At 37.0% G+C, this 12,674-nt stretch overlaps 1 protein-coding gene across 4 annotated transcripts in view; it reads left to right on the top strand.

The window, feature by feature from the left end:
• Positions 1–12,674, top strand: part of Arhgap32 (Rho GTPase activating protein 32) — a 248,548-nt gene that overhangs the window by 157,584 nt on the left and 78,290 nt on the right. For all 4 annotated transcript variants that reach the window (XM_085689766.2, XM_087905737.1, XM_048458698.3 and 1 more), the window contains 3 exons: positions 3,131–3,223; positions 4,450–4,572; positions 7,573–7,650. In XM_085689766.2, the coding sequence (XP_085545892.2) occupies positions 3,131–3,223; positions 4,450–4,572; positions 7,573–7,650 (294 nt within the window). The remainder of the gene's footprint in view (positions 1–3,130; positions 3,224–4,449; positions 4,573–7,572; positions 7,651–12,674) is intronic.

Here is a 12,674-nt window from a genome sequence, read left to right as displayed (position 1 = left end):
ACTTGACTACATACATAAAGAGACAGCTACAGAGAATTAGTGAGGTGTATACCACATTATAAGCATATAGCCACTGAAAAGGTCAGGATTTAAGACGTTGTGAGAAGACGTTTGGACCTGTGGAGAATAGGTACAGAGTAGTCCTTACTTCTTAGAGTTATAGGAGGAGAGCAGATGTAAGGGAATAAATAAAAGTTGATCTTAAAAACTTTGTAGAGCTAAAGAAAATAATGTCTTCAATTTCAGGGGGGCTCCTTAAAATTCTACCAGACAACTGAGTGAAAGCCTCATACATGTCTTAGTTACTGTTATGTTGCTGTGACAAAACACTCTAGCAGAAATAACCTAAGGGAGAAAGGATCTACTTTGGCTTCCCCTTTCAAAGAGATAGTTTGTCATGTCACAGATGACATGGCAGCTGGCAGGGACATCATGGTGGCAGGAGTAATAGGCTGACTGGTCACATTCCATGCAGGAGAACAGGAGGTAGATATGGGTTATAACACTTCAAAGCTTTATAGACAGAGGTTGCTTGTTTGTTTCCTGGCTACCCAGACCCTAAATAATCACAAAGAAACAGTATTATTACAGCACTGCTTGGCCTGTTAGCTCACGCTTTTTATTGGCTAGTTTTTATATCTTAAATTAACCCATTTCTATTCATCTTTGTATTCCCACGTGATTGTGGTCCAGTATCCAGCACAGTTTCCTGTGGCAACTACATGACTTCTCCTTGACTTTGCCTACTTTCTCACTATATCTCTTCCAGCCTGACTATAGGCCGAAGCAGATCCTTTTATTAATCAATGATTGTAAAACATATCCACAGCATGCAAAGGGGAATCCCACATCAAGGCTGTGACCTGTTTCATCCAACAGGCTCCACCTACTGAAGTTTCTACTACCCTCTAGACAGCACCACCATCTAGGAAGCCTGTTCTGAAACACATTAGAATATGGGAGACAGTTTACATTCAAGCAGCAACATTCTGCCCTTTGCCCGTTTCATGGCCATCTCTCAATGTAGGATACATTTGGTCCAACTTCAGAAGTCCTCATGGTCTTTGACATGAACACCCAGTTTTATTTTTTTCTGAGACTCAAGGCATTCTCTTAAGTATGACACCCTGCAAAATCCAAAATTGAATTGATATAATTCTAACATGTAATGTCATTGAGTAAACATTCCCATTCCAGTGGGGATGAACGAGGCAGAGCCAAGAAAGATTTGACCAAAGTGAGACTAAAACCCATCAGGGAAAATACCAAATCCTGTAGCTCAATATCTATCATTTGGTACTGATAATGGGGTCACCTTAGTTACAAAGGAATTTGGCAGCCACACCCGTCTAGTTCTGCTGCCTACAGCAGGCATATCCTTTCTCTAGGACTGGAACTTCTTTGTGCGTGCAGCTTTCTTCAGTGGGCATCCATGGTCCTGGCCTCTTAGCAGGTTTCACTTTCATAGCTTCACACAGTAGCCCTTTTCTTCCTTGCAGGGAATCTGACCCTGCCACTTGTTTAGCTTCATGGCTCTCAGGAACTGTGGGCAGACTGAATTCCTCAGTCTTGCATCTTCCATGCTTGCAAGACTAGCACCACATAGATGACCCTTGACAAGTTCTGCTGCCTCCTGAGGTGGAATTTGGCCCTCTTGGTTGTAATTTTGTTTTTGGCAGCATTATCTAAATTTTTAAAAATTTGAGAATTTCATACATGGATACAGTGGAATAAACACATCCCTCTATTTCCCCATCTACCTTCCCTGTACTCTCTAAAACATGCCCCTCCATGCCTTCTTTTGATAACCCAATAAGTCTAGTTAGTGGTGTACATGGGTGTGTGGCCATCCATTGAAGCTTTGGTAATTTACCAGTTTCCATACTCTCCAAGCACAATAATTCCCTCCTTTTCCCCTCAATTTGTCAATTGCCAGTAGCTCCTCATTAAGAGTGGGGCCTGAACATTGTCGTCCCCATCTTTGCTGTGATTTTAGATAGTTTGATCTTGCATAGGTCTGTGTAAGTAACCACAGCTTGTATGGTGAGTGCAGTAGCCATTTCATATCTGGAAGACAGTGTTTCCATAGCACTACTCCTTATCCTGTAGTACTTAAACTCTGTTTCCTTTTTCAAGCTGTTCTCTGAGCCTTCAAGGATGTCCTAGGGTAGGGGTACTAGATAAAGATGTCTCCCTTGGTAATGAGCAATCTTTTCTTTCTTCTTAACACTTTGACCACTGTCTACATTGACTGTTGCCCTTGGGTGCAGATTCTCTAGCCCATGTTGAGAACACTGCCCCCATCTATAGGTATTCCTACAAATATTTAGAAGGCAATTTGACAGACATCATATCTATTTGGCAAAATAACAATAACATGCAGTGCCCTAGGGTCTGATTTTCTAGGTCTTGTGTATGCTTTTGACACAGGATTATTGTACCGTATATGAAATTCCCTCCTGTGGAGAAGACATCAAATCCAATCAGAAAGTGCTTAGCTATCCTGTAATGCATAGATGTACAGATGTAGGTTCGGTATCATCCTGCTGCCTCAGATTATCATGTTCCAGAGCACTGAGCTGTACCGTGGTGTAAGATCACATGATATGGCTGCCTGTGTACAGCTATATGCATGGGAGATTACAGCCATGGAAAGTATAGAGGAATATGGGAGAAGATAGGCAGAAAAGCCACGGATGTATGTCTTCTAATAAATACCCTGTGTATTTTCAGTACAAGAATAAAAAAAAGGTCATAAAATCAAAACCTCTACAGTATGACCCTTGATGATAAGATGTTAAAAATTGAATACCCGACAATAGACAGTGGCCGAATTATTCTTTAAAAAATGCCATCATTTCAGTGATAGTCTTGTGTAACTTCACTGAAGAATTCTCTATAGCTATTATTTTTTAGGTGTTTTAGATAGGCCCCAACTGGCCTCACAGAGATCCACCTGTCCCAGGTTCCTGGGTGCTAGGATTAAAGGTGTGTGTCACCCTGCCCACCCAATGTAATTATTAAATGCCCAAAGATCTGTAGGGGTTTTTTTTTTCCTCCTAAAAATAACCTTTTTTAAAAAAGTAGAGAGTTTCTCTTTCCTATGAGTTACGAGACTTTTTCTTTTCAGTCAGTTACTCAGATGCTTATGGCTTACCTGTCACGCCTCTCAACTATTGCTGGCAACAAGATCAACTGTGGGCCTGCCCTTACCTGGATGGAGGTATCTGTCTAATCATCTTGGTGAAAGCTTATTCTAAAATGATTTACTTAAGGACTTTATTGAAATCTGATAGTTAATGAGTTTCACAAATAAAGAAATAAAGTATGTTCTCATTTTCTAGGAGAATTGATACCTGATATTTTTAATTTTAATGTGTATGTATGTCTGCATGTGTGCTGTGTGTGCCTGCTACCCCATATAGCCAGAGGAGGACTTCAGATGCCTTCAAACTGAAGTTACAAATGATATGAACCATCATATGTGTGCTGGGAGATAATCTTTACAAGAGCAACCAGTGATCTTAAATGCTGAGCCATCTCACCAGGATAGTAGTTGATATTCTGATATTAAATATTTCTCTTTAATTAGAAAATCATTTTAATATATTTTATAGATCTATTTATAAAATATTTATTACAGATTTTAGATAAAATTTAATAACTTATAAATCTGTAAAAGAACTATCTTGTTATACAGTATTATGTTAATGGATATATTTTGTAAGCTATTTGTTTTTCATTTTTTTAAGAATTGAAAATATTTTTGTTATTTATGGACAATTAATCTTTTATAGGTCCCAATTTAAGAGTGTCTTAAGATATTAACTGTTAATTTGTGTTTGTAGAATTATATATTCTTTCCTCCCAGTAAAAATTGAGATACTATAAGAAAAGAGGGATATGGAACCCTGAGCCAAGCCTGCTTGCACTAAAACTATGACTTTACCTTTGTTGGTTGAATGATCTTAGAAAAGTAATTTAATTTCTCTTAAATTAAATGGCTTTCTCTAGTTTTTCATCTTCCCCTGTAAGTGAAGGTAATGATAATATATTTTGAGATTATGAGAATTAAATAAATCCCATACAGTATATGCACAGCACACTTACCACCATCCGTATATTAAAAGTGATAAGATTTTAAAGTTTTTTTTTGTTATATTTGTGGGGTGGAGCATACACGTGGCACAGAACATGTGTGGAAATCAGAAGACAACTTGCAGAAGTTGATTATCTCCTCCCAACATATGGGTCCAAAGGGCTCAAACCTAACCTGCTCAGACTTGTTGGCACGTATGTTGACTTGCTGAGCTGTCTTGCTGGCCCTCATAAATGAGAGATTTAAAAAAAAAGACTTTGGGGGCTTATTGTCTCTCTAAATTATCTCTGTTTGTGGGTGGACAAGTCCCATGACTGTAGACATTTCATGGTACTTGATTTTCATTGTAGATCGACAATAAGGGGAACCATCTTCTAGTTCACGAGGAGTCATCCATCAACACTCCTGCTGTCGGTGCTGCCCATGTCATCAAGCGGTATACTGCTCGGGCCCCTGACGAACTGACCTTAGAGGTAAATGATTTGAAAGTGTTAATTGTCCTCTGGTCCTTGCTACCTTTATTGCCTGTCTCTAGCTGTTTTAAGAATTTACTTAATTAAAAAAAAAATATGAAGGCATGAGATTTTTCTATAGTCTTTTATTTTTTGGCCTGGAAAACTTTCTAATTTTATTTAAACGACTATTTTCATCCCTCAGCATTCACTGTCAGTGTCTCCCATGTCTACCAGGAAGTCATCTTTGTGTTTACTCCATGGGGACTGCATACTCCAAAGCAGAGTTGGATGCCTTTCAAAATGACTCTCATCACTCTGACATGTAGTTGTGGTTGCCTTGTTCATGTCAGCAAACATAATATCTAGTACTTAATGGGATGCTGAGTTATCAAAGGAGAAGCCAAGAGTAAAAGGAGTATTTCTTGCTGTCATGTGCAGAAGGAAGGGGTTTAAGTTTCTGTCTACAAAAATATATGTTGGCTGATAAGAGGCAAAATAAATGCTAACCGTTTTTCATTTATCAGTGAGCCATATAACATCCTTTTATTGCTGCTCTGTTCTCAGTAACAAGATTATGTCATCAGCAGATGAATGGAGAAGGAAAATGTATGTGTGCACAATTAAGTTTTACTCAGCTATGAAAGAAGAACAATATTATGTCATTTTCAGGTTAACCGAGGGAACTGGAAACCATAATTTTAAATGAAATAAACCAGACTTAGAATGACAAATATCACGTTTTCTTTCTTATATGGAATCTTGATTTAAATATGCCTGCCTGTTATCTATCAAACATGAAAGTGGAGGGGGTTCGTTTGCGAGAAGGAAACCAGGGAGGATAGTGTGAGAGAGGGCAACAGGATGATGGGACCAGAGGGCATGGTGTACTTGTTGAAAAAAAAATTAAGCTCATTTGTGCATCAGACATGTGCTAATAAAAATTGAAAAAAAGAAGTAGAAGAACATCTGAATCCAGTTGTTTATCATAAGAATGAAATGTTTGATCATGCTGAAGTCTGAAACATGTATCTCTGGTGTTCATTTTTATTCACTACATTTATGATAGTATAATAAATCAGCAAATGTGTGTTGATTAAGCAAATAAAAGGAAAAACAGTGTAGCAGTTTTATAGTATAGAATAAGAACTGTTCTCAAATTAAACTGTTAGGCTTTGCATATAAAAAATGCAAGTATTGAAAGATACCATGACTCTTAACAAACGAAGATTGATTATTTGTGTCCCAAGAAATAAGTGTAAACATAAAAGGCAGATTCCTTAGCACAAACTGTAATGGTAACAGTCTTGCAGATGGTTCCCTGTCATCATAGCTATCAGCATTTTTCTTTTTAAATTTTTATTCTTACATTGGAATTAATCTATACTGAAAATTTATATTTTGTCATAAAATAATTCTCTGTTAATAAATTTTAATGCTGAGCATTGTGGCACATGCCTTTGGTTCTAGCACTCATGAGGCAGACAGGCAGGTCTCTGAGTTTGAGGCCAGCTTGTCTATGTAATGAATTCTAGGACACCCAGGGCTATTCATGAGACCTTCTTTTGATAACTAAATAAATAGAAATTAATTTGAATGCTAAATAATAAAATATATATCATACAAATTAATTTCTAAATTTTAAAAACATAGGGAAGTTAACAAGTTTCATCATTTCAATACTTAATATGTATTTTCTTTTTAAGTTTAATATTTTTTAAAGATTCAGAATTTGACATATGTATGTAGAGAATTATGATCATATGCATCCCAATTTCTTCCCTTTACTGCCTCCTCAGTTCTCCCCTAACACTTGGCCTTTTCTAGTGTCACGTTATCTTCTTTCTCAGTAACGTATTAACTCCAATTAGTGCTGCCCATATGTGCATTTTTTATGAAAGATTATAACTTCTACTAAATATGTGTTTGAAAAGTTTTATGCTTATGATTTGTTCATTGGTATAAGCTTATACATTGCCATTTACAATGAAGAAATTTGATTCTTTAGTGGAGTGTTAGTACCTTCTACTGATAGTGGAGTTAGATGGCTTTACAGTTACTAAGAACTCATCTCAAGCTTCTTCTGTGTGATTAAATAAGATATGTCAGACACTCAGGGGTTGTGCTAGTATGAGCATGGTAATCAGTATTAATAGATACTATTACTCAAAATATATGTATTTAGTACTGTCCTTTAGACATAACTTTGGTCACCGATAATAACAGCAGGAACAAATTTCTGAAGCTCCTTAACTGATGTCTCAAAAAAACTGGAAGCACTATTGAATCAGAAATTAATTGATATACATAACCCTGGCTTTGCTGCTTAGGACTAGAGTATTTGTGGTTTTCCTACCTGGTCATCTGGCTGGCTGTTTTCACTAGCATACAAAAAACATCATACAAAGTTTATACCGAATGCCTGCTGTTTGCTCCACAGTATAGCAAAACCATCAAAAGTTGACAGCTCTTTTCTAACAGAAGTGATAGTGATGGTGGTGGAGTAATGCCTCATTTTAAAACTGTATTATACTGACTGGGGCTGGAAAGGTGACATGTCAGTTAAAAACACTCATTGCTATGGCAAGGACCCAGGTTTGGTTCATAGAACCCACATGACGGTTCACAACCATCTATAATTCTAGTTCCAAAGCTCTGGTGCCATCTTTTGATCTCTGCAGGTGCCAGACACACATTGTTTGCAAATACGCATACAAGCAAAACGCTATGCAGAAAAATAAATAAATTTTTAAAGGCGTATTATGTCAAAATCTAGTTTTTGAAAGCACTGCACTTCTGTTAGCCGAATCAGTTTTGTACTATTTAACTTTCATTAGAATATCCTTTAATAAAGGGTAAGACTGTTAAAATTATTTTTTAAAAGTCAGTATGTTTCCTCAGAATTTATTAAGCATAAAATAGTACTTTGCTCTTTTATGTAATTCATATCTTAATTAAAGATATGGCAATTGGTTTGAAATTTATCAAAAAATGTTTTACTTAAAATTTTGATTCCTGCAGGTGGGAGATATCGTATCTGTTATTGACATGCCTCCCAAAGTATTAAGTACATGGTGGAGAGGCAAGCATGGATTTCAGGTAAGCAAAAAAAACACTAAATGTGGGAAAACTCAAAGAACATTTTCTGTATATTCCATTAGTGTAGCTGCTTACAAGATGTGCCAGGAGATGGCATTAGAAATGTTCAAAGATGTGTGTGATAGTGGTGTTAGCCCTGACCTGAGTCTAGTTGTACTGTGCTGCCTTTCATCCCCCCCAGTTCGCTGCCGTCCTTCCATTCCATTCCTGAACTGGCTAGAACCAGGGTGCAGGCAGTCTCAGGCCTGAGGACTGACCACTTTCCAGGTGATCAGAGCTTTGAATATGCCTTGCTTCTAATTGGTTTCAAATAACAATTCACATATGTTTTCTGTTAGAATTTTCAGAGTTTCATCAGTTTATTTTTTTATAAAAATGAATCAGTGTGTTGATGACAGAACAGTAGAACTGGAAGATTTCTCATTTACCTTTTCCACATATGTTTCAACAATTTGATATTTGACAGTGACCATCCTTTAGCAATCTATAGCTTTAACCACGTGGCCACTTTATCACAATGGCATCTTTTAAATTACCTTGCACTGATATATATATATATATATATATATATATATATATATAATCTTATCTGTTAAAACTATACAGAGTACACTCTGAAAATGTCTTAAAATTATATTCTTAACCTGTACCCAAGTTTTTGGGAGGGAGGGATAAGATTCTTGCTGGTAGTTGTGGCTTCCCTATAAAACTGTTGCAAAAGCATATAAATTGTATTACAAAGTTAGATATTTAACTGTTATGTAGCTATTTTAAGCTTACTATTTAAGAATTCTGATTTTTATCTTTTTATTAAATGTGCGTATTTAGAAAATATTAGTGTAGTTAAAACCGTGCGGTGTGGTAGTTAACTATAAGCTCTGGTGCCAGTCTGCCAGGCTTTTGTCCGGTGCTGTGTCTTCTCAAATAGAGATCACAGAACTCTACTTGAGCTCACAGTTTGTCCTAGAGGTCAGTTGGGTGAAGACAGAAATGTTAACTGCTTGTATCTGGCCTAATGTATATACTATTTTGTTCAACTAATGTTAAAACTTAAATGTTTTTATTTGAAATTTTTAGTTTTATCATTTTTGTTACAGCATAGACAACAATTTAATTTCCTAAGATCAGAACATTATCTTCATTTTGCTACACACTTTATTTGTGTAATTGTACATTTCTTTCTTCTAATTTCTTCACAGCTCTGAGTAATAAATGCTTTGATGAATTGTAAAACTGGGTATGAGATGGCTTGGGAGGTAAAAGCATTTGCTGACAAGCTTAACAACCTGAGTTCAATCACTGAGGTCTAAATAGTGAGGGAGAGAACAATCTCCCAAAAATTGACTAGTTTTCCACCCATGTGCCCTGACGTGCATGTGTGTACCTGTGCAAGTGTGTTGCAAATAAATAAATGCTACAAAAAAAAAATAAGTGACCAAAACCAAATTGGCTTTAAAATAAGTGGTGGTTTGGTCTTGGCATTACTACTAGCTTTTTTCCGTATAGCCTTAGATGTGTTATTTGTTTCCTTTAGATTTAAATTTATTATTAAAATCAGAGGTTCTGCTGAAAATTTTCATATTCTCTTTCAGCATCTTATTTCTATTACTGTTAGTAATAGTTTCCCCTCATTCCTATAACAAATACTTGTTGAGTTGTGTAGGCATAGATTTACTCTCTAAATTTTTTAGTTAAGACCTATACAGATTGGTTTGTCAGACTAATACTTTTCAAAGTCAGCCTGGGGACTGACTGTTTAAGAGCACATGTTGCTCTTAAAGAGACCCAAGTTCAATTCCTATCACCCACATGGTGGCTTTCAACCACCTGTAACTCTAGCTCCAGTGCATCTAGTGCCCTTTTCTAGACTCTGTGGGAACTGTATCCATACACTCAAGTATAACCCCCCTCTTATATACATATTTTAAATATTTTATAAAAATATGCAAAAATAGTGTGCATTAACTAGTTTAAAACTAGTAGTAAATCAATTTATTGCCATGATATATTATGTAACATAAAGTTACTTATTTGAGTCAGAGTCTCTTTACGTAGGGAATTAGCTGTGGATGTCCTAGAACTTAGAACTTACTCTGTAAACCAGGCTGACCTCAAACTCATAGAGATCTACCTGATTTTGTCTCCCAAGTGCTGGCATTAAGTGTGTGCCACCATACTTGGCAAAAATGTTTTTTAATATAGGTAATTTGTATTTGACATAAAATCCTGTTTATATGGATTTTTTTTTATGTTTTCCTTGGCCTCAAGAAAGCAAGTACGTGTAGATGACATTGGAATCTCCTCCAAGAACAGCAGTTGATGAGATACCTATATACCAAGAGCAGATCTTCAAATGTCACTGTCAAGTTTTTAAAAATGAGCCCAGTATTTTAAGAACAGGCTCCACTCAGCTCATTATTCCTTGCACCTACACCAGTCATTTGTAAGAGTGCATATGGCCAATTGCATGGAGAAGTATGAGTGGGAAAACGTGTTGGACATCTTTGGGGGGAGGTGTTACATAGCATTTCTAAAGCAGTGTTTTGCTTTGTTTTAATTAAAAAAGACTTCCAGGTAATTACTTCCTCCCACTGTTAGAGAAGGTAGTTTTTTTCTTTTTATAGATTTTTGAATTCTGAGTTGTGGGGACTTCAGCAGAGCTAGCAAATACTCCAAGTTACTAGTGGGCTTCATTTTATATAGTTAAATGTATTATAGCACAACCTACCTGAATGTTGTAATCTTTAAAAGCCTTTAAAAGTTGAAGGGTATTATAGGACTGATTCTTTATAAGAGAATATTTATGTGATCTTTTTAAGAAAGACAATAATCAGAGTGTCAGTATTCAAGTTTTAAATTTATCTAATGTAAATTATGTTGAAGGTCATTGTATTTCATACATTCTGGTATAAATAGGTGATAAAATTTCAGGAATTGAATAGTGGGGTGTGTGTGTGTGTGTGTGTGTGTGTGTGTGTGTGTGTGTGTGTGTTCATTCATGTTCTATTATTGTGCATGGTTATCTCTAAGGTTCATTCATTGCTTTATTTGTGTATTATATGCTGTGCTTATTTTCTAGAGATTTCACAACAAAATACCACAGTCTGGGTGGCCTAAAGAACATAAGTTTATTTTCATAAGGTCTAGAAGTTAGAAGTCCATGAGTAAAGAGTTGTCAGAGTTGGTTTCCTCTGAGGGTCCTTTATATATCTCATATACACATTTGCTAGAGAATACGGTCTTCTCTAAGTTCCCAGGCCAAAGTTAGCAAGAGCTTTGAGTATTGGCCATGCTTAATAAGAGGTCCTTGTGAAGAATTTCCTGGAAAGACTGCTGGGTTGGAATGCTGCCTTACTCTTGAGGTCAGGTGTGTCTGAGAAGGTCCCATGTCAGGCTCACAGGGTAGCATCAGACCCTCCTTGTTATGTCAGAAGTCTTCGTGGCATTAGGCACTATGCTTCAAGGTACAGAGGGCAAACAGGTTTAGTACCCTCTTCAGTGTTTCTCAGCTAGAGTCTCTGGAGGTCTTGCAGGGATCCCTGGAGCAGTGAAGTCTTCAGTTTATGTGGGATGTCCTTATGTATATGTGTTGCTTTTATTGGTTAATGAATAAAGCTGTTTCGGCCAGTGGCTTAGCAGAGTAAAGCTAGGCAGGAAATCTGAACAGAGATATATAGAGATAGTAGGTGGAGTCAGAGAGATGCCAAGTAGTTGCTGAAGGAGAAGGAACGATATAGGTGAATAGAAATGGGTTAAAGATGTAAGAGCTAGCTAGGATTACGCCTAAGCTATTGGCCAAAGAGTGTTGTAATTAATACAGTTTCTATGTGATTATTCAGGTCTAGATGTCTGTCTGTGTTCAGTGGTGCTCAGGTGACTTGTGGAAGTCTTTGTTAGAGGGACTGGGCAGAATGGCCATACATAAACACTACATCACACCATAGTGGAGGAGCCACATGCAGTGGCAGCCTACTTGATAGAGGTACACTGGAAGTGAAGGGCTGACTTGACTTAGGGTGACTGTGATTCAGGTCTTTATAATAGTCTTGGTGACCCATGTGCAGATGACTTGGGAGAGGGGAAGAGAGGAATGAGGTTATGGGCTGCTGCTACCCATTCTGAAGAGAGTCTGCTGGGTTGCTATCCTCTGAGTACTGCTGTGGACCTCCTTGAAACGTCCATGCTTACAGCTCTACTTGGCTGATGAGCTTTCTGTTTTTGTTACAGGCCCGCTTGTGACAGGACTGATCCCCACAGAGAGATCTTTCCTGGTGGTTACTGTGAACTACTTGTGTAATTGCTGTGTGATGTAATTGTTTTTTTTTTTATCATTTATAAAAAAAAAACTAGACCTGATTTTTAGTAAAGTTTTAGACTTCAGGCTAAAGTGAACAAGTAGTTCACAGTTTCACAGAATTATTTGCCTCATAATTTTTCCATTATGTACATCGTGGTTTACAGTGCATTTACATATTTGACTGTGTGACTGACATAGACCTTTGCCACCCATGAGATGTTGGCAGAGTTCATATACAGCACACAATAAGTATTCTTTCTAGAAAGTGGTCTGAGGTGATGTACAGGCTGTACACAGATCAGAAAAGTGCAGTCTCAGCTCCTGTTCCACAACTACTGAAGACCAGTTTTTGACTTGGTTTAAAATTAATGAACCAATATTGATATACTATTTTAGCTGTAGCCACTTTTTAAATTAAGATGTAGAGTATTGTGTATAGTCTGTGGTTTTGAAAGAGCATGTGTATTGGATCATGTCATAGTTTATCCTTCCATTCACCCATGAAGGACACCTTACTGCTCCTGTGTTCTGGCAAGTATGGGTAAGTCTGCCTTTATAGCCATTTGTCGGTTTTGTGTAGATTTTAAGCTTTTAAGTCCTTGGTGTGTCATGGTGTGTGGTTATGGAATCACATAGTAAGAATACATTCAGCGTTTAAAGAAAAGACCAAAGTGTCTTCCAGAGTGGCTATACCATTTCCCATTCCTACCAGGTCTGCGGGGTCTTG

The sequence above is a fragment of the Myodes glareolus genome, chromosome 4 (genome assembly GCF_982192425.1).
Source record: "Myodes glareolus chromosome 4, mMyoGla1.1, whole genome shotgun sequence".
NCBI classification, from domain to species: Eukaryota; Metazoa; Chordata; class Mammalia; order Rodentia; family Cricetidae; genus Myodes; species Myodes glareolus.
The sequence above is the reverse complement of the archived record's forward strand: the minus strand, read 5'-3'. Positions and strand labels throughout refer to the sequence as shown.